General features: G+C 40.3%; 2 protein-coding genes across 2 annotated transcripts; one reads left to right on the top strand and one right to left on the bottom strand.

Moving 5' to 3' along the window:
• Positions 1-2,703: 2,703 nt before the first annotated feature.
• Positions 2,704-5,749, top strand: LOC104106380 (uncharacterized). The gene is made up of 5 exons (XM_009614921.4): positions 2,704-2,957; positions 3,451-3,677; positions 4,402-4,482; positions 5,088-5,438; positions 5,536-5,749. Exons 1-5 carry the CDS (start codon positions 2,816-2,818, stop codon positions 5,635-5,637), a joined length of 903 nt encoding a protein of 300 aa, XP_009613216.1. The 5' UTR covers positions 2,704-2,815; the 3' UTR covers positions 5,638-5,749.
• Positions 5,750-9,327: 3,578 nt separating this feature from the next.
• On the bottom strand, positions 9,328-11,306 carry LOC104106381 (uncharacterized). The gene is made up of 3 exons (XM_009614922.2): positions 10,432-11,306; positions 10,052-10,365; positions 9,328-9,944 (listed from the first exon to the last, which is right to left on the bottom strand). Exons 1-3 carry the CDS (start codon positions 11,304-11,306, stop codon positions 9,328-9,330), a joined length of 1,806 nt encoding a protein of 601 aa, XP_009613217.2.
• Between the last annotated feature and the right edge of the window lie 10,926 nt (positions 11,307-22,232).

Here is a 22,232-nt window from a genome sequence, read left to right as displayed (position 1 = left end):
TGTGCATGGGAGGACCGGCATAACAGTGCCATTCTTGTAAATTTTGAGTTCAAATGTCATAAGAGACTATCTGATTCCTTATGTTATGCTCGGAAGAAGAGCAAGAAGCCTTCATGGATTCTACTGCATTTATGGGAGGATCTGTTGAGGCAGTGGGCCACTGAGAAATTCGAGAAGAAGAATGAACAGGGAAAGAAGGCCTGAGCATCTGAGAATGGTGGCTCCTTGCACTGTGTGGGTGCAAAGAGCATGGGGACTGCGAGGAGACTACTGGTAATTGCTTAAAATATTTAAATCTATTTTTATCGAACTATATTTATATATTTAATTTAGTTAATATGGTTTATTATATTTGTAGGAAAAAACATAGGAGAAAGATGACTCATGATGAGTTCTTCGTGGAGACTCAAATCCAGAAGAAGAAGGCACCGACATCCAACTAGATGGCTCGAGGATTGGGCGAAAACTACATATGTAAGTTTCATAACTATTATAACTTGAAATTAATATTTATAATATTATATAGTTAATAATTTTCTATCTTCTAACTAAAGGGTCGGTACAAGACTACTGTGGAGGAGTACACTCAGAGCTTGTCACCGAATGAGCAAGGCAAGCGACCTTCCATTTTAGATGAAGAAGCGCAGAAGATATGGTTGGATGTTGTCGGTAGTCCTAAAAAGGGGATAGCATACGGCTTTCCAGAGAGATCATTTCGGCGCTACAAGGTTGGATTGCAAGGTATAGGGACTTCCGCCCAAGGCGAGCTACTTGATAGGTCGACTCTCTCGGCTATGGAGAAGAAGATCGCAAAGCTATCAGCAGAGCTTGAAGAAGCAAAGGCTAGAGAAGAAAAGAGAGATAAACAATTTGATACCCTTCAAAGTCAACTAGAAAAGAGGGACGAATAATTTAATGTCCTTCAAGGTCACCTGGTCAATCTCCTTGCTAGTGGTGCTTTCCCGATTCCCCGGTCTCGTGAGTCTTCCCCAGATGCTACTTCTCGTCGTGATTCTTCGAACCATGCTGACGATGAAGCTTCTAGTAGTGGAGATGGAGATGATGTAGTACAAAATACTCATTGAATGATGTTTGAACTTTTAACTTGTGAAACGTTTTGTTGTTGGATATTTTGAAACTCTATAAATATTGTTAATATAATTTTGATAGTTGTTATTGTTATTGGTTGAATGTCAACAACGTAATGCTGTCATTAGAGTTGATTGGTTGTTGGCAGGTGGTGCTGCTGTAAAACAGTTGTATTCTGCCAAAAACTTACCAAGAAAACCAACCGTCTAACGACCGAAGACGTTCAGAAATGTTCAATTGAATTTCCCAGAAATTTAAATTTACCAACCGACTTCAGTCGGAATTTTTTATTTTAAATATTTTAATAATACCGACCGACTTCGGTCGGAATTTTTTATTTTTTATTTTAAATATTTTAATTTTACCGATCGATTTCGGTTGGAAATGAACAATTTTCAAAAAAATGAATAATTAAGATTTCGACCGATATCGGTCGCTATTTTAAAAATAATTAAAAATTATTTTCAAGAATACCGACCGAATTTGGTCGGTAAATTTAATTTGTGTCAGATTATTTGGTCAAAGTGCGTTGAATATTACCGACCGACTTTGATCGGAAATCTCGACTGTCAGCGATCACCTCGCATTAGCGACTATTGCTTTTTCGACGAATTGAAGTCGTTCGATTTTTATTCGATTCCGACCGATTTCGGTCGGGTTTTTTGGACGTTTTTTGACAGTTTTCTAGTAGTGTATAAGACGAAAAGATTGTTCCTCTTGGAAAGTTTACATCACAAAAATTCATTTGAGTAAAATATTTATTTATTTTCTTGAAAGACTTTCCTAAATCATTGTACATAGACGACAAAATTGCAAACTGCCCAGAATTCTTCATTTCTTTTGAACTTTTTAAGCCCGAGGAGAGGTTTCCATATGCTATTGCCAAGAGATAAGTAGGAGTTAAATAGTTGAAAATTCGTGCTTATCCAATTCTTAAGAGTTAAAAGAAGCACAAGTTACTAATCCAATTCTAAAGAGTTAAAAGAAGCACAAGTTACTAATTTGGTAAACACCTTGAGTAACTTATTGAGCATTTTCTTTTAGTAGTATTTTCTAATTTTATAGGTTCTTATAGATTGACTGGCTGCATTTTCCTCTGTTAGATTTTTCATGAAAAAAGTTTATATCAGTCAACTTGATTACTCATTTCGTCTCAATTTATTTAGTAGTGTTTGATTGTGCACAAATTTTAGAAGGAAAAAAAATATTTTTTTGTGAGTTAAATATAGCATGATATTTCCGTAAGTATAAAAGTATAATAGTATGGGAGATTTAAAATAAAAAATATTTTCCAATAGATATCATTCTTTTTTAAATAAAGTAACAAAAGATCCTTTTAGGTACGACGTAAAAAATATGGATAAAAGTAAAAAAGCAAATACATGTATTACTAAGATAGAACTAAAGTAAAAATATATAAAAATCAACAGTAACAAGGAAGTAAGAGTTAATAAAGTGTACTAGTAATCTTTCAGAAAATTAGTAACTTCTCCCTCACACAAAGTTGTAGAAAATACTGCAAATTATAATAACCAAGAATTTGCCCAGATAATAAGCTGTCCCTACCAAAATACTCATGAACTATTACAGCTAAAAAAAGATGAAGGACTAAAAATCAAGAACCACATAGACAAAATCGTACCTTATCCAAATATAGAGAATCAAAGTAAGAGAGGTTCCATCTCATCCCCATCGGCTAGCTAGTAATCATGGGGATACAAACGAAATGAGCCTTTCTACTATTCTTCTTCCTTCTTCTTCTTCTACTACCATTTCTCTTCCCACCAATCACAATAAGCTTTTCTCCTTCCACAACATCAATGGCGTCTCCTCAAAGTTTTATTCCATTCGTAGATTCTCCTTGCGAGGTGCATGTCCCTCTTTTTTTTATTGTATATGAACTGAATATGTCAGGGGCGGAGCTACCTTTGTGCGAGGGGAGTCAATTGATACTCCTTTGTCGAAAAAATTACATTACGTAGATAGGTCATATTTTTAATGTATACATAGCGCATGTTGAATTCCCTCGGCTTCTTCGTGTCTACTTCTTTATATTTTGAATCTCATCAGTGAAAATCCTAGTTCCGCCACTAGAATATGTAACGACCAAGTAGTGTAGTAGGATGTTGACTCCCTCCATCCTTAACTAAGGGTCTGAAATTCGAGTTCTGGGAATAGAGAAATCCCTAGTACAGAGTGCTTGTCTCTTAAAATGCTTCCCTCTAAAATGGATGCTACGTTGCACGAGTCTGAATTAGTCGGACCAATGGGACCAGATAGATAGCTGATTGTCATACAAAAAGAAAAAAAAAACTGAATGTGTATTAATATCTGATGATTTTTTTTTTTGAATGTATGCAGTTGTTAATGACTCCAATAGGACAGAGTTATCGACTGATGCAACTTTGGAAAAATCGGATGGCGATAAGCTTGTAGATGGAATGGATTTTGGGGAACTTTGCGATGAATTTGAATGTATTAGCAGCCCTTCTGTTGAAGCTACAGCTAGGCAACTTGTTCGAGATATTCTTGAGCTTCGTGAAGGCAATCGTGCCCTTGGGACCTTTGCTGTTTCTGTCAAATACAAGGTTGGCCATCGCTTGTTCATCTACTATTCACTTGCTCTATTAGTACATTTTCTAATATCTTGTATTCGAATGTTGAATTTGGTTTTGGTTACTTCTTTGGATAATTGGATGGTTTTAGCATATTAGTGTTAAAAGATTTAGGGGCGTAGCTAATGGTCCGGCAACGGTTCAATTGAATCTTCTTCGCCGAAAAATTATTCAGATATTTTTGTATATACAATGTTGAATCTCCTTAATATAAGGAAAGTTTCTAGTGTAACAACAAAGTTAGCTCAAAAATTGCTTTAAGTTGCGGGTCTGAATTCTAAGTGTAGCATTTTTTGTATTTCCTGAAATCCCTTGCCACCATTTTTAGGTGTTCTCAAACTAATTTGATGAGACATTGCCAAATTGCCAAATCAATCAAACAACTTCTGCAAATAATCACTTGTGTCGAATTTCACTTATTATAGAATTATGATTCATGTCTGCAACTTATGTTGCGTCAACTATGCCTATACTAGTTCAGTGCTGGTGTATCTTCTTTTTACTTCATGTACAAAGTGCAAGTTGCTTCCGTAGTATTAATCTCGAGTGATAAGAGTATAAAAGAACCCATGCCCTATTTGGGGATTTGCTTTTACTTCACCAATATTTGGAAGTACTTAGATATATATATGGACTAATATACTGGATTGTATTCATCCTTCAGTATCTCAATCTATTTCCAAACAATCAAATGCAGGATCCAGTCAGAAGTTTCACGGGGCGAGAGAAGTACAAGAGACCACTATGGATAACTGACGCACTGCAGAATGCTAGAACGGTAACATATTAAGGAGCTTTTTGATGTTTGTTTGACTTCTATAAGGTTATAGGTTTTCTAATACTTCAACTTTTGGACTTGCAAGCTTTTAATGTAAAAGAGGACAGGCAAAATACTTGTGCTAATAGATGAGATGAGCCTTTGTCGTCGCACAGGATAAAGTCTAGTTGTATCCAGTGTTTGCATCAAACGAATGAATGCAAGACATTTTTTCCATATACTTTTATCACTCAAGTGTACTCTCACTTTAACTTGTTACTCTTGAGATTAAATTATTTGGTGTAGTGTAAACATCGAGTGCAGAAGTGTCTTCCGTTGCACCTCCTCCCAGTATCATGATATTACCTATTCTATAGCCTCTAACAACATATAAAAGAGGACATATGCAAGATACTTGGCTTAATAGCTGAATCTAGGTGGTAGTAGGAGTAGGAGCAAATTCAGAATCTCGAGTCAGTCAATTCAGAATGAGTATAATATTATTATAGGTATACATTGATCTACCTCTGTGTTGCACCCCCTTCCTTACATGAGAATACTCACTCCTTTAGTCGTCGACGACATATACTAGACAGTTTTTCATTTTCAATCATATTGCTATGCAGAGTGTGCAAGAAATGGTGATGTTATCAACGAGCGTGTTGAACATTAAGTGGACAATTAAAGGAAAGCCAAAGTCTATACTTGCTGCCATAGGAGGGGATCTGATCATCAAAGTGAACTCAAAATTCACTTTGAACCAAATTAGTGGGCAAGTAGTTGAGCATGAAGAGCTCTGGGATTTATCTGGATCATCCATCGTCGCTCAAGCTTATTTCTGGGCATCGCGACGTCTCTTTGCCACAGTTGAAGCTGGGAAAGATGTTGCTGATTTTGTGAACGACTTGAATTCTAAGTCTACTTCAGATAATAAAAACATGGATGTCTATCCTGATCCTTATGGTGATCCAGCAAAGGTATTTCTTTTTCAAAATTTAAGTCTCAAATCTTGAATTCTATTCATGAAATTATTTTAGTGTAATCTGATGAAAATTGTGTACTTGTATGATGCAGTTCTTTCAAAGGGATGACAGCTTCCAAAGGGATTTCTACCAAATTGCATTGCTCCTAGCAGTTATATATTTTGTCGTACAGTTCTTGAAAACAACTTTATGAGACATTTTCCCAAATTGCTATAAGATTGTATAATTGTAATTATTAATTGATGTTTGTATCTAAATACATACTTGAGGAAGATTTCATATCAAAATATATTTCGTGTGCTAAATACCTTTTGTTCCTTTAGTTAAGAGTAAATACCCTAAAACCCGCCTAAACTATCACTTTTTTGTCAGTTTCCTACCTAAATTATCGTTTGTCCCCAAAATCCCCCTGAACTATATCCTCTTTCATATTTAAACACCCCTGTCGCATTTTTAATGGTATGTGTGATACACTTTCGTAATTTGTAAGAAATGTGCCATATCGCACTCCACATGGATATTAATTAGCCTAATAAAAAAATAACTTAATTACTTATTTTAAATATTAATCTCAATTATTCTCCCGACTAAAACATATAAGAGGTCTAGGGCAAAACACATTAAGTACTAAAATCCCCTTCTCTCTCCAATCTTCCGATAATGGTTTCTCTTTCTCTCACTAGCAATTTTCTCCATTAAGCTTCGTTCTCACTTTCATTTTTTTCTAATAACCCTCTGTTTGGGTTATTTCCGTTAAGACAATGATTGTCTTCTTTTTGCAAAGTATTCAATTTGGGTTGTTTAGTATAAAATCGGGCCAGTATTGTTTGTCATTCGATCTCTCTTATTATTGGTATTCCCTGTCATTTTCAAGTCTTCCACATCCTACCAAAATAAATTACAGTCCCACTCCTTTCCACCTGAGGACAGAAGAAAGAGTGTCAAGATCTGAGCACAAATCAACTCAAATCTACAATTACAATTAATTAAGACAACAAGTAATTTTTGGGACAATTTTTGATTTTATTGACTGAATGAAAATACTACAAACTAAAATGAGAAAATGGAATGAGCATCAACAGTTAAATGATAATCGTCATTGATGACAGCTCGATTCTGCAAAGTGAAGAGAAAAAGTAGATTTAGATGAGAGAAGAATTTGGATTGAAGGGAGAAGAGTCAGATGAGAGAGGAGACATCTAATACCAGAAGTTCGTTGGATTCTCTCTCTCTCAGTCATTATTTGATACTACTGAAGGTGATCTGAGTCGTTGATCTATATCGGCTATTCTAATCTCGGCCCTTAAACTTTTCCTTGTTTTGTAATGAGGCCCTTCCGCCTTTTTATAATTGAACTCTGCTTAAACTTGAATAAACGACTCCCACAGACCATGACATTCCCTTCCTCCTTAAAATTATCCTTGTCCTCAAGGATCAAAATGAGGGAATTTGGCTTTCAAATTTGCATAATCTTCCCAAGTGGCATCTTTAGGAGCTAAATTCGACCATTGCACTAAGACCTTAACGGCATCAGCATTTCCCTTCTTAACCATTTGCCTTTGTAAGATGGCAACTGGAGCAACCAAAAACTGGCCATCATTCCCAGTCTGGGGCAGTGCAGTCTGGGTAGTGATCTTAGACCCTACCTTCTTCTTCAATAGAGAAACATGAAATACATGATGTACTTTGGAGGTAGGAGGTAATTCCAGTTTGTAAGCAACTTGCCCCACCTTGGCAATTACTTTGTATGGCCCATAGAACTTGAAAATGAGTTTGAGGTTTCTTCTGTGAGCTAAGGATATTTGTCTATAAGGCTGGTGCTTGAGAAACACCATGTCACCCACCTGAAATTCCCTTTCAGTTCTTCTTTGATCTGCATATAACTCCATCCTCTCTTGAGCTTTAATCAAGTTATCCTGCAACAATTGTTGAACTTGTTGCCTCCTCATAACAGCATCACCAGCAGCCTGGACAGTAGTATCTAACAGTGACCCAACTGATAACTGTGGTAGAGTAAAACCATACAAGGCTTCAAAGGGAGTACAACTTAAACTGGTATGGAAATTGGTATTGTACCACCACTCAGCTAGCGGTAACCATTGCTTCCATTGTACTGGCCTATGAGAAGTCACACACCTAAGATAATTCTCAATACATTTATTCACCCTCACTTTGGCCATCACTTTGAGGGTGATAGGCAGTGGAGAAGTGAAGTTGAGTGCCCACCAGCCTGAATAGTGCCTACCAGAAGTTGCTTAAGAACACCTTATCTCGATTAGAAACTATAGAATCAGGTAACCCATGCAGGGTATGCACTTTCTTGAAGAACTTGTTAGCCACATTCACTGCACTGTAAGGATGAGCAAGTGTCATAAAGTGAGCAAATTTTGACCTCCTATCAACTACCACAAATATCACTTCCCTGCCCTTAGATTTTGGTAGTCCTTCAATGAAATCCATGGTGATATGTTTCCAAACCTAATCTGGAATGGGTAGAGGTTGCAGTAGGCCCGGATAAGGAATATTTTCTCCTTTGTTTCTTTGGCAAACATCACAAGCAGACACATGGTCTATAACCGTTTGTTTCATACCAGGCCAATAGAACAATTGTGAAAGCCTTTTGAGAATGCCAAGTTGTCCTGAATGCCCTCCAATTGGTGAGTCATGAAAGGTTGTCAATAGTTGCTGCATGAGTGAACCATGATCCCCTATGTAAATTTTGCCTTTCTTTCTAAAAACCTCAGTTGTGTAATGATATATATGAGGTCCTTGAGTAGTCATTGTTACCTCAGAGATTATGGCAGCTGCATGTATATCTCCTTTATAGCTATTACTGACTTCTTGCATCCAAGTAGGAATTATTACACTAATGGCCATGAACTCAGTTGCACCAGGCAAGGTTTCACCTTCTTGATCTTTAAGCAGCCTTGAGAGTACATCAGCAACTCTGTTCTCTGCCCCTTAGTTATACTGAACTTCATAATCAAGCCTCAGTAGCTTAGTTAACCCCTTCTGTTGAATGACAGTGGTTACTCTTTGTTCTAAAAGAAATTTGAGGCTGTGATGATCAGTTCTTATTATAAAATGTTTGTACTGCAAGTAGTGCCTCCATTTCTCTACTGCATTTAAAAGAGCCATGTATTCTTTTTCATAAATAGATCTTCCTCTGTGTCTAGGAGTAAGTACCTTACTCAGGTAAGCAATGGGTTTCCCCTTCTATAATAACACAGCACCTATACCATTCTGGCTAGCATCAGTCTCAAGTACAAAATCTTGAGAATAATCAGGTAAAGCCAAAATTGGTGTGTTAACCATGGCTTGTTTCAGAGCTTCAAAGGCAATTGTAGCTTCCTCATTCCACTTGAAGGCTTCCTTCTTAAGTAAATTAGTCAGTGGTTTAGCAATGACTCCATAATTGAGCACATATTTCCAGTAATAGCCTGTTAATCCCCGAAAATCCTCTCAACCCTCTCAAGGTAGCAGGAGTAGGCCAGTCCACCATAACTTTGACCTTCTCAGGATCAGTAGAAACTCCTTCCAAAGGTCTGAGCTCTCAGGATTTGGAACACTTAGACTTCTTTGCATACAAGGTCTAAGCTCTCAGGATTTGGAACACTATTTCTAAATGTGCTAGGTGTTCATGTAGGGATTTACAATATATGAGGATGTCATCAAAGAATACCAACATAAATTTTCTGAGTATAGACTGAAAAACTTGGTTCATCAGTGCTTGAAATGTTGATGGAGCATTGGTTAGCCCAAATGGCATAACCTTGAATTCATAATATCCTAAGTGAGTCATAAATGCAGTTTTGTAAATGTCTTCACTCCTCATCTTAATTTGGTGGTAACCAGCCCTTAGGTCAATTTTAGAGAAAATTACTTACCTATATAACTCATCTAGCAGGTCATCCACTATTGGAATTGGATACTTATCTTTGATGGTTATCTCATTAAGCCCCCTGTAATCCACAAAAAATCTCCAAGTCCTATCTTTCTTCTTTACTAGTAAAGCTGGTGAAGAAAAATGTGACTGACTATCTCTAATGATCCCATTAAGAATCATTTCCCTCACCTGTTTCTCTAGCTCTTCCTTTTGAAAAAAATTATATCCGTAAGGCCTCAGGATGACAGGTGCAGATCCTGACTTGAGTAGAATTCCATGATCTAGGGCCCTTATAGGTGGTAGGGATTTAGGCTCAGCAAACACATCTTGATAGGTGATCAACACTGACTGGATGGAGGAATCAGTTGACTCTTCCTCTTTTGCTGCCACTGCTTCTTTTGCTGCCACTGCTTGTACCAAAAACAAGTGTGCCATGAGAGTTTTCTCCTTCTTTATCAACTTTCCCATAGTACTTCCACTAGTAAATCCCAATTGCCCTTGCTGGTTGATGCCCTGCAACACCACCTTATTGCCCGTTTTCCCAATAGTAATACAGTTCTTTTCATAATCAAGCTTAGTTGGATTGAACTTCTTCATCCAATCGTTGTCAAGGACTATGTCACAATATCATAACTGTAATATCCTCAAGTTTTCTTCAAATAATTTTCCACCCTCTTCCAGCTAAACTTAGGAAAAATAGAGTTAGTATACATGTAATTACCATCAGCCATTGTTACTCTTAGTCTATTAGCAAACACTGGTGTGTAGCCAGTCTCATTGATAGTAATCTCGTTAATGAAGCTATGTATGCTCCCTGAATCCACCAATATAGTTAGCTCTTTCTTTCTAAACACTCCTCTCACTAGTATAGTATTGACTCCCATATTAGTACCAGACAAAGCATTAAAGTAAACAGCCTTATGTATTTCTGGTCCTATGTCTAGTTCAATCTCTACCTCAAGTGGTAGTTCTTTATGTATAGTAGTCACTTCCTCCACTTCTCCAGTCAAGCATTGCGGTTGTTTGAATTGGCACCTGTGACCAGGACCAAACCTTTCCCCACATCTGAAGCATAGTTAATTGGCCTTTCTATACTCATACACCTCTGGAGTCAGTCTCAAAAGACTAGGTTTGGATGGAACAGCTGCAGTTGGGCTCTGCACTACTGCGGGAATTAAAGCCTTAGCAGCAATGGGCAACCTTGCTACTGGCTGGTTCTTCTTTAAGGCAGCTTCAATTGCCTTCTCCTGCATCCTAGCTTGTTCAATGGCACAACTCAAAGTCTTAGGTTTAAACAGCTTCACTGAATATTTGATTTCATCCTTCAAGCCCCCTACAAAACTAGAAAGGAAATGTGCCTCGTTTAGTGCAGGGTTCCTCACTATCATCTGAGCCTTAAGGTCATCAAACTTCACCATATAATCTTCGAAACTACTTTTTTGTTGTAGTCGGTTAAATTCCTCCACCACATCTTTTATTAACACTTCCCCAAACCTATTGCATACCTCATCTTTCAGCTCTTCCCAGGTAATCACTCTTCTACTTAGTATTAGTGAATTGTACCATAATTCAGTATTGCCATTCATATATAAAGCAGTCCCTTCTACTTTAAGATCCTCAGCTACCTTATATAAATTGAAGAATCTATCACATTTTCGAATCCATACCTTAGGGTTAGTACCATTGAAACTTGGTAATTCCCATTTAGGATTAGGAACATGCCCTTGTTGTGGCTTAGCTACTCCATTTTCAGCAGGTAATGGTAGTAGTCCAATTCCAACTCCGGGAATTTGCTCAGGTGGCCTAGGTGGCCTATGATCCATGTTATTTAATCTCTCTAACAGTTGTTCCAAGGTACCTTGAATACCAGCTTGGGTGTCCTTCGAAGCTTGTTGCCCATCCTTCAACTCAGCCAACAGCTCGTCATGGTGGTTTAATTTCTCATCCATCACTTTCATGCGAGTTTCTTTAACCATTAGCACCTCTGTTTTGGTGTGAAATCGATAAGGCTCTGATACCAATTGTCAAGATCTGAGCTCAAACCAACTCAAATCCACAATTACAGCTAATTAAGACAACAAGTAATTTTTGGGACAATTTTTGATTTTATTGACTGAATTGAAATATTACAATCTAAAATGAGAATATAGAATGAGCAACAATAGTTAAATGATAATCGCCATTGATGATAGCTCAATTCTGCAAAGGGAAGAGAAGAAATAGATTTAGATGAGAGAGGAGAAATCTAATACCAAAAGTTCGTTGGATTCTCTCTCTCTCTCTTTCAGTCGTTATTTGATACTGCTGAAGATGATCTGAGCCGTTGATCTATATCGGCTATTCTAATCTCGACCCTTAAATTTTTCGGGTTTTGCAAAGAGGCCCTTCCGCCTTTTTATAATTGAACTCTGCTTAAACTTGAATTAACGACTCCCACAAACCATGACAAAGAGTTGCATGAAGGAAATAGGCGAGTGTACTTTTTAAATATATAATAGGATTTTTATGTGGGTTATGTTGCGGAAGCCAAATGTATATAGTGTGAATGAGTCACAACTACTATACCAAAAATTATGACAACCACTAAATAATAAATAAGACAATAAGACAATAATAAAAGAACACCAGAATTTACGAGGTTCGGCCAATTTTGCTTACTTCCTCGGACACAATCAATATTTTATTCCACTCAAAATTACAAGTGAAATAATACTAAAGAGAGAAGATACAAATGCCTTAAGAAGATAAAAAAAAAAGGCAAATGAGAGGTGTTGTTTAATCCTAAACATTAGGCCTCCTTTTATAGGGTGAAATTCCCATTCAAAATTGTCATCCACCGATGTGGGACTTTTGACAATTTCAACAAATCTCCACCTTGGCAAAATTCCACATCTTCAATTTTCTCTCAATAACAAATTTTGGTTGTGTCTTCATCTTCAATCTTTAGTGTTCAACAATGTTGATCAAATCCAAACAATGTTGAAACTTGACCGCAGTCACCACTTTTGTCAGCATATCAGCAGGGTTCTCCGTAGTATGAATTTTCTTCACCGTGACTCCACCTTCTTCTATGATTTCTCGTACGAAATGATACCGAACATCAATGTGCTTCGTCCTTGCATGATAAACTTGGTTCTTCGCTAATTGAATAGCACTTTGACTATCACAAAAAATTGTAATATTTTTTTGTTCAATACCAAGCTCCTTTAGCAACCCCTGAAGCCAAATTGCCTCCTTCACAGCCTCCGTAATAGCCATGTACTCTGCCTCTGTTGTAGACAAAGCAACTGTTGACTGCAAAGTAGACTTCCAACTAACTGGTGCCTTTGCAAAAGTAAACACATAACCAGTAGTTGACCTTCGTTTGTCCAGATCACCCGCAAAATCTGAGTCACAATATCCAACTACAGACCGATTGCCTTCCTGCTCAAAAACTAACCCAACATCTACAGTACTATGAATATACCGTAGAATCCATTTCACAGCTTGCCAATGCTCCTTTCCTGGATTATGCATATATCTGCTAATAACTCCAACGGCTTGTGAAATGTCAGGTCTCGTACAAACCATTGCATATATCAAGCTACCAACAACATTTGTGTATGGTTCCCTTGACATATACTCCAGTTCAGTTTCATCCTTTGGCGACATAGTAGTACTTAGCTTAAAATGGGGAGCAAGTGGCGTACTAATTGGCTTAGTCTTCTTATCTATGCCAAAACGCTGTAGTACTCTCTTCAAATATTCTTTCTGAGATAAACAGAGTTTTTTAAAACATCTATCTCTTATTATCTCCATGCCAAAAATTTTCTTTGCCTCACCCAGATCCTTCATCTCGAACTCCTCCTCCAGTTGAATCTTCAACTTATCAATTTCTTCCGAATTCTTGGAAGTTATCAACATATCATCAACATATAGGAGAATATATACAAAGGAACCATCATTAAATTTGCGCAAATACACACAATGATCGTATTTGCTTCTCTGGTACCCTTGCCGCAACATAAACTTGTCAAATCGCTTGTACTATTGTCTAGAAGATTGTTTCAATCCGTACAACGATTTTTCAAGTTTGCATACCATATTTTCTTTTCCAGCAACTTTGAATCCTTCTGGCTGAGTCATGTAGATTTCCTCCTCCAAGTTTCCATGTAAAAATGCAGTTTTTACATCCATCTGAACTAGTTCCAAATCCAACTGTGCTACCAAAGCCAACATAATTCTAATGGAGGAATGTTTTACAACTGGAGAAAATACTTCATTGTAATCAATTCCCTCCTTTTGAGCATATCCTTTGGCCACAATCTTACTTTGTAGCGTACATCTTCTTGGTTAGAAAATCCTTCTTTCTTTGCAAATACCCATTTGCACCCAATTGCTTTCTTTCCCTTCGGGAGATTGGCCAATTTCCATGTATGATTCTGATGAAGGGACTGCATTTCTTCATTCATGGAAATCCTCCACTTATCTTCTTCTGAACTTTGGATTGCATCTTTATAAGTGGTAGGAACACCATCAGCTACAATTGAGGTTGCACAAGCAACCGTCTCTATGAGACGAACAGGTTTCGTTATTGTCCTTTTTGGCCTGTTGGTTGCTATTGATTCAAGTTGTTGTCGAGGTTCCTGAGTTGGAATCTCCCTCTCTACTGGCTCTTCTTCCAGAGGGTAATCTTCATTTGTTTCCTCCTCTGCTTCTTGCGTAGGAAAAATAAATTTTCCCTCAAACTCCACCTGCTTTGATGAACCACCAGTTTGTTTGACATCTTCAACTGTCGCCTTATCTGTTATGGCAGATTCATCAAAGGTAACATCTCTGCTGAATATAATATTCCTTGTCTCTGAACACCATAAGCGGTATCCTTTAACTCCAGAAGTAATCCCCATAAATATAGCCTTCTTTGCTCTCGGATCCAATTTTGACTCTTTCACATGATAGTATGTAACTGAGCCAAACACGTGCAAAGAGTCATAATCTACAACAGGTTTTCCATACCATTTTTCAAATAGTGTCTTGCCATCAATGGCAGCAGATGGTAGACGATTAATGAGGTGGCATACATATGTAATTGCCTCAGCCCAAAATTCTTTGCCCAAGCCAACATTGGACAACATACACCGTACCTTCTCCAGTAAGGTCCGGTTCATACGTTCTGCCACTCCATTCTGTTGTGGTATATGTCTAACAATGAAGTGTAGGACGATGCCATCATTTTCACAGACCTTATTGAAATGATCATTTTTGTATTCACCTCCATTGTCTGTGCGAATACACTTGATCCTCCTGCCTGTTTGATTCTCCACCATCGTCTTCCGTTTGAGAAAAATTCCCAACACTTCATCTTTCCTCTTCATTGTATGCACCTACACTCTTCGGGAAAAATCATCAACAAAGGTTACAAAATAGTGCTTCCTACCCAATGAAGGTGTTTTGGAAGAACCCCAAACATCAGAGTGTACATAATCCAAAATGCCTTTAGTATTATGGATCGCTGTACCAAATTTAACCCTTGTCTGTTTCCCTTTGACACAATGCTTGCAAAACTCCAAGTTGCAAGTCTTTACTCCTTTTAAAAATCCTTGATTAGATAGAGCTTTCAAGGATTTCCCTCCAGCATGTCCCAAGCGCATGTGCCATAGCCTGGTTGCTTCTGCCTCTTTGTCATCACTGGATGTCACTGTCGCTGTCCCAATAACGGTACTACCATGATAGCGGTACATGTTATTGTTCTTCCGATTGGCCTTCATTACCACTAGTGCACCGGAGCATATTCTCATCACTCCATTTTCAGCAATGATTTTGAACCCTTTTGATTCTAGGGCTCCCACAGAGATGAGATTCTTCTTCAAACCCGGTACATATCGAACATCTGTTAATGTTCTGATCATTCTATCATGGCTCCTTAATCTTATTGAACCAATGCCATATGAGGTAAGAGGGCTGTTATCCGCTGTGTGGATGACTCCATATTCTCCTTCTTGAAAATTCACGAACCAGTCCTTGTTGGGACACATATGATAGCTACAAGCCGAGTCCATCAACCATATGTCTGATGATGTTGATAACACTCTGTTTATCTCAGAAAGAATACTTGTAGAGAGTACTACAGCGTTTTGGCATAGATAAGAAGACTAAGCCAATTAGTACGCCACTTGCTCCCCATTTTAAGCTAAGTACTACTATGTCGCCAAAGGATGAAACTGAACAGGAGTATATGTCAAGGGTACCATACGCAAATGTTGTTGGTAGCTTGATGTATGCAATGGTTTGTACGAGACCTGACATTTCACAAGCCGTTGGAGTTATTAGCAGATATATGCATAATCCAGGAAAGGAGCATTGGCAAGCTGTGAAATGGATTCTACGGTATATTCATAGTACTGTAGATGTTGGGTTAGTTTTTGAGAGGTGGAGATTTGTTGAAATTGTCAAAAGTCCCACATCGGTGGATGATAATTTTGAATGGAAATTTCACCCTATAAAAGGAGGCCTAATGTTTAGGATTAAACTACACCTCTCATTTGCCTTTTTTATCTTCTTAAGGCATTTGTACCTTCTCTCTTTAGTATTATTTCACTTGTAATTTTGGAGTGGAATAAAATATTGATTGTGTCCGAGGAAGTAGGCAAAATTGGCCGAACCTCGTAAATTCTGGTATTCTTTTATTGTTGTCTTATTGTCTTGTTTATTATTTAGTGGTTGTCATAATTTTTGGTATAGTAGTTGTGACTCATTCACACTATATACATTTGGCTTCCGCAACAATTGGTATCAGAGCCAAGGTACTGTCTAAGTATGCTCTGTGGTTGCAGCATAGTCTGATCTTCCACATCAGAAAAGATCTATCTTGGTAACTGAGTCAAGGTTCTGTCTGAGTATGCTCTGTGGTTGCAGCTTAGTCTGATCTTCCACACCAGAAAGGAAATAATCTTGATTTGTGTCGTCAGCTACTAAATAATATTTGTGTCAAAATGGGAGACAGTAAACAAGAAGAATCTACATCAAGTGTCAATAATACGTCATCGTTGGCATCTTCGCTTATGACAAGAATTGTGTCAAATGCGAAATTTGCGGTAGAAATTTTTGACGGGTCAGGACATTTTGGGATGTGGCAAGGCGAGGTTCTAGATGTTCTTTTTCAACAAGGGCTAGATCTTGCCATTGAAGAAAAGAAGCCAGATGTTATTGGAGAAGAAGATTGGAAAATTATCAATCGTGTTGCTTGCGGTACCATTCGATCCTATCTTGCTAGAGAGCAGAAATATCCATACACAAAGGAAACTTCTGCAAGTATATTATGGAAAGCACTGGAGGATAAATTTTTGAAGAAAAACAATCAAAATAAATTGTACATGAAGAGAGACTGTTTTGCTTCACCTATGTTCCTGGTACCACAATGAATGAACATATCACCAGTTTCTATAAGTTGGTCACAGATTTGCAAAATATGGATGCAACTTTTGATGATGGTGACTTGGCCTTGATGTTGATGGGGTCACTTCCTAATGAGTACGAGCACCTTGAAACTACTCTACTCCATGGAAATGACGAAATTTCTCTCAGAGAAGTTTGTTCGGCTTTGTACAACTATGAACAAAGAAAGGGAGAAAAGCAGAAGGGCGAAGAAGGAGAAGCACTAATTGTGAGGGGTCGTCCTCAAAATCAAACGAGGACTAAGAAGGGAAGATCCAAGTCGAGATCTAGACCCAGCAAAGATGAATGTGCCTTTTGTCGAGAAAAGGGGCACTGGAAGAAAGACTGTCCGAAGTTGAAGAATAAGGCCAGACATAACAATGGAAAGGCCATTATGGATTCAAATGTAGCTGATTGTGATGATTCAGACTTCTCATTAGTTACAACAGAGTTATCAACATCATCAGACATATGGTTGATGGACTCGGCTTGTAGCTATCATATGTGTCCCAACAAGGACTGGTTCGTGAATGCAAAGTAGACAAAGCAAGGACTGGTTCTTAATAGCCATGTACTATGCCTCTGTTGTAGACAAAGCAACTGTTGAATGCAAAGTAGACTTCCAACTCACTGGTGCCTTTGCAAATCCTTACATTGGGTAGCGGCACCTGCTCGCCCGTACGGCGCCCGCGACTCCCCTTCGCCGCGGGCCAGCCTTCTTCCTGTCCCAGGATTTCTCAAGCACGATTTTGTGCCTATCGGTGGGACTCGCCTGTAGGCTCGCCCCAACTTGTGCCGCCCATAAGATGCCTAGGCCCTTGGCCCTAGGCATGTCGTGGTGCTCCATCTTAGGATCACAATCCATGCGCGCCCTGGGAGGTTGGCTTAGGACATGCCTTGTCCTTAGCTCAAGACTGAGCATCGCTCCCGCGTGCACATCCCAATCCTCAAGCTTGACACTCGCCTAGTGCATCCGCGGCTAGCTCGTGCCTCGCCCGAGTAAGGCAACCTTTAGCCCTTGGCCATTGTCATGCGCCTCTTTCGTGCCATGCCCATACATAGCCGTTTTACAGCACGCTTCCATTCCGAAGTAGTTCAGTGTCTCCCACACCTACGCCTTTAGGCCAACGGACCCTTGCTTGCATGGTTGAACCAAAGCCATGCTCACAAGTCGACACATGATGCCCCTATGACAGGTGCGTCAAGTATCCAATCGGCACGGAGGTCTCGTTCCAACATTCGACAGCCCGCGGGGTTGGCCGTTCCCCACTTCGAGCCTCCAGCACCACTTTGATGCCCAACGCAGGCCCGAAGGCATTGCGCCGCCCATACGAGTTCCCAAACTCGTGTGGATACCTTTGACACACCTTTGAGACATCTAGGCAGGCCCTTGGGGTTCCAAGGCAGCTCGTTCTATACGGCTCGGTGGCAGCACGTATGGGGGAGGCAGGTCGGAGCTTTCATCACCTATACCCCCTTATATATGCTTAAAATTAAAAAGCCCAAGTTGCTCGAGTAGACTGCTCTACGTCAGACTATCAGAATGACCTTTTCTCACCAGTTCTTGGCCGAAATCACAACTCCAAAATGCGAGTTGTGACATCCTCCCACACTCATAATGTCATCGTCCCCGATGACACATCATGGCTTAAGACATCCCGGAGTCTGCCCCTTCAGGTATGCCCATTCAAGCTCCCTTTCTCCTATGGGTTGGACTTCCTCGAAGTCCTTTCTCAAAAGGAGTCGTGCCCCATGCACTTCTCCCCCAAGTATCTTCCAAGCGTTCCTCGGCACTTTACCTCCATTCGGTGTTCACTTGGAAAGTGCCTCCGCACTTGCACCCTATGGTGTCTAACTTTGTGATTGACCCACACTAGTCAAATCACACCATGACCCTCACGGCCTTCATGTCCGTCTGAAGCTTTCCTTCACAGGTTAGCACGTCAATGTGCTCTTTTGACGTCGCTCCCGTAGCCTTTCGCTCCCGTAGCCTTAAGATGCCCTCTTTGGCACGGGTCCCGTAGCCTTTCGCTCCCGTAGCATTAAGACACCCTCTTGGCATAGCTCACGTAGCATTCCGCTCCCGTAGCTTTCTTTGCCTTCACTACCTTGAAGATGTATTCGCTTCCAGACCCACGACTTCGCCCTTATGCCTCTTGCATAGGCGGGATCCTCCCACACTTAATGTGGAGGATACATCTTAGCTCTGTCGTCCCACTTGGCATTCGGCCAGCACTTGGGACGACCTTTGGTGAGTACTACATTCCCAAAGTCATAGCATTGCCGCATTTCCGAACAATAAAATATTGATTGTGTCCGAGGAAGTAAGCAAAATTGGCCAAACCTCATAAATTCTGGTGTTCTTTTATTGTTGTCTTATTGTCTTGTTTATTATTTAGTGGTTATCATAATTTTTGGTATAGTAGTTGTGACTCATTCACACTATATACATTTGGCTTCCGCAACTATTGGTATCAGAGCCAAGGTACTGTCTAAGTATGCTCTGTGGTTGCAGCATAGTCTGATCTTCCACATCAGAAAAGATCTATCTTGGTAACTGAGTCAAGGTTCTGTCTGAGTATGCTCTGTGGTTGCAGCTTTGTCTGATCTTCCACACCAGAAAGGAAATAATCTTGATTTGTGTCGTCAGCTACTAAATAATATTTGTGTCAAAATGGGAGATGATAAACAAGAAGAATCTACATCAAGTGTCAATTATACGTCATCGTTGGCATCTTCGCTTATGACAAGAATTGTGTCAAATGCAAAATTTGCGGTAGAAATTTTTGACGGGTCAGGACATTTTGGGATGTGGCAAGGCGAGGTTCTAGATGTTCTTTTTCAACAAGGGCTAGATCTTGCCATTGAAGAAAAGAAGCCAGATGTTATTGGAGAAGAAGATTGAAAAATTATCAATCGTGTTGCTTGCGGTACCATTCGATCCTACCTTGCTAGAGAGCAGAAATATCCATACACAAAGGAAACTTCTGCAAGTAAATTATGGAAAGCACTGGAGGATAAATTTTTGAAGAAAAACAGTCAAAATAAATTGTACATGAAGAAGAGACTGTTTCGCTTCACCTATGTTCCTGGTACCACAATGAATGAACATATCACCAGTTTCAATAAGTTGGTCACAGATTTGCAAAATATGGATGCAACTTTTGATGACGGTGACTTGGCCTTGATGTTGTTGGGGTCACTTCCTAATGAGTACGAGCACCTTGAAACTACTCTACTCCATGGAAATGACGAAATTTCTCTCAGAGAAGTTTGTTCGGCTTTGTACAGCTATGAACAAAGAAAGGGAGAAAAGCAGAAGGGCGGAGAAGGAGAAGCACTAATTGTGAGGGGTCGTCCTCAAAATCAAACGAGGACTAAGAAGGGAAGATCCAAGTCGAGATCTATACCCATCAATGATGAATGTGCCTTTTGTCGAGAAAAGGGGCACTGGAAGAAAGACTGTCTGAAGTTAAAGAATAAGGCCAGACATAACAATGGAAAGGCCATTATAGATTCAAATGTAGCTGATTGTGATAATTCAGACTTCTCATTAGTTACAACAGAGTTATCAACATCATCAGACATATGGTTGATGGACTCGGCTTGTAGCTATCATATGTGTCCCAACAAGGACTGGTTCGTGAATTTTCAAGATAGACAAAGCAAGGACTGGTTCGTAATAGCCATGTACTCTGCCTCTGTTGTAGACAAAGCAACTGTTGACTACAAAGTAGACTTCCAACTAACTGGTGCCTTTTCAAATCCTTACATTGGGTAGCGGCACCTGCTCGCCCGTGCGGCGCCCGCGACTCCCCTTCGCCGCGGGCCAGCCTTCTTCCTTTTCCCAGGATTTCTCAAGCACGATCTTGTGCCTATCGGTGGGACTCGCCCGTAGGCTCGCCCCAACTTGTGCCGCCCGTAAGATGCCTAGGCCCTTGGCCCTAGGCATATCATGGTGCTCCATCTTAGGATAACAATCCATGCGCGCCCTGGGGGGTTGGCTTAGAACATGCCTTGTCCTTAGCCCAAGACTGAGCATCGCTCCCTTGTGCACAGCCCAATCCTCAAGCTTGACACTCGCCTAGTGCATCCGCGGCTAGCTCGTGCCTCGCTCGAGTAAGGCAACCTTTAGCCCTTGGCCATTGTCATGCGCCTCTTTCGTGCCATGCCCATACATAGCCCTTTTGCAGCACGCTTCCATTCCGAAGTAGTTCAGTGTCTCCCACACCTACGCCTTTAGGCCAACGGACCCTTGCTTGCATGGTTGAACCAAAGCCATGCTCACAAGTCGACACATGATGCCCCTATGACAGGTGCGTCAAGTATCCAATCGGCACGGAGGTCTCGTTCCAACATTCGACAGCCCGCGGGGTTGGCCGTTCCCCACTTCGAGCCTCCAGCACCACTTTGATGCCCAACGCAGGCCCGAAGGCATTGCGCCGCCCATACGAGTTCCCAAACTCGTGTGGATACCTTTGACACACCTTTGAGACATCTAGGCAGGCCCTTGGGGTTCCAAGGCAGCTCGTTCTATACGGCTCGGTGGCAGCACGTATGGGGGAGGCAGGTCGGAGCTTTCATCACCTATACCCCCTTATATATGCTTAAAATTAAAAAGCCCAAGTTGCTCGAGAAGACTGCTCTACGTCAGACCATCAGAAGGACCTTTTCTCACCAGTTCTTGGCCGAAATCACAACTCCAAAATGCGAGTTGTGACATCCTCCCACACTCATAATGTCATCGTCCCCGATGACACATCATGGCTTAAGACATCCCGGAGTCTGCCCCTTCAGGTATGCCCATTCAAGCTCCCTTTCTCCTATGGGTTGGACTTCCTCGAAGTCCTTTCTCAAAAGGAGTCGTGCCCCATGCACTTCTCCCCCAAGTATCTTCCAAGCGTTCCTCGGCACTTTACCTCCATTCGGTGTTCACTTGGAAAGTGCCTCCGCACTTGCACCCTATGGTGTCTAACTTTGTGATTGACCCACACTAGTCAAATCACACCATGACCCTCACGGCCTTCATGTCCGTCTGAAGCTTTCCTTCACAGGTTAGCACGTCAATGTGCTCTTTTGACGTCGCTCCCGTAGCCTTTCGCTCCCGTAGCCTTAAGATGCCCTCTTTGGCACGGGTCCCGTAGCCTTTCGCTCCCGTAGCATTAAGACACCCTCTTGGCATAGCTCACGTAGCATTCCGCTCCCGTAGCTTTCTTTGCCTTCACTACCTTGAAGATGTATTCGCTTCCAGACCCACGACTTCGCCCTTATGCCTCTTGCATAGGCGGGATCCTCCCACACTTAATGTGGAGGATACATCTTAGCTCTGTCGTCCCACTTGGCATTCGGCCAGCACTTGGGACGACCTTTGGTGAGTACTACATTCCCAAAGTCATAGCATTGCCGCATTTCCGAACAATAAAATATTGATTGTGTCCGAGGAAGTAAGCAAAATTGGCCGAACCTCATAAATTCTGGTGTTCTTTTAT

Source organism: Nicotiana tomentosiformis, chromosome 5, assembly GCF_000390325.3.
Source record: "Nicotiana tomentosiformis chromosome 5, ASM39032v3, whole genome shotgun sequence".
Classification (NCBI taxonomy): domain Eukaryota; kingdom Viridiplantae; phylum Streptophyta; class Magnoliopsida; order Solanales; family Solanaceae; genus Nicotiana; species Nicotiana tomentosiformis.
The sequence above is the reverse complement of the archived record's forward strand: the minus strand, read 5'-3'. Positions and strand labels throughout refer to the sequence as shown.

Coding starts and splice junctions, on each gene's coding strand:
- LOC104106381 (XM_009614922.2), bottom strand. CDS start 11,306: ATGGTTAAAGAAACTCGCATGAAAGTGATGGATGAGAAATTAAACCAC. Junction 10,366..10,431: donor TTGAGACTGACTCCAGAGGT/GTATGAGTATAG, acceptor TCCTGGTCACAG/GTGCCAATTCAAACAACCGC. Junction 9,945..10,051: donor AAGAGTAACAATGGCTGATG/GTAATTACATGT, acceptor ATTGTGACATAG/TCCTTGACAACGATTGGATG.
- LOC104106380 (XM_009614921.4), top strand. CDS start 2,816: ATGAGCCTTTCTACTATTCTTCTTCCTTCTTCTTCTTCTACTACCATT. Junction 2,958..3,450: donor TCGTAGATTCTCCTTGCGAG/GTGCATGTCCCT, acceptor GAATGTATGCAG/TTGTTAATGACTCCAATAGG. Junction 4,483..5,087: donor CACTGCAGAATGCTAGAACG/GTAACATATTAA, acceptor ATTGCTATGCAG/AGTGTGCAAGAAATGGTGAT.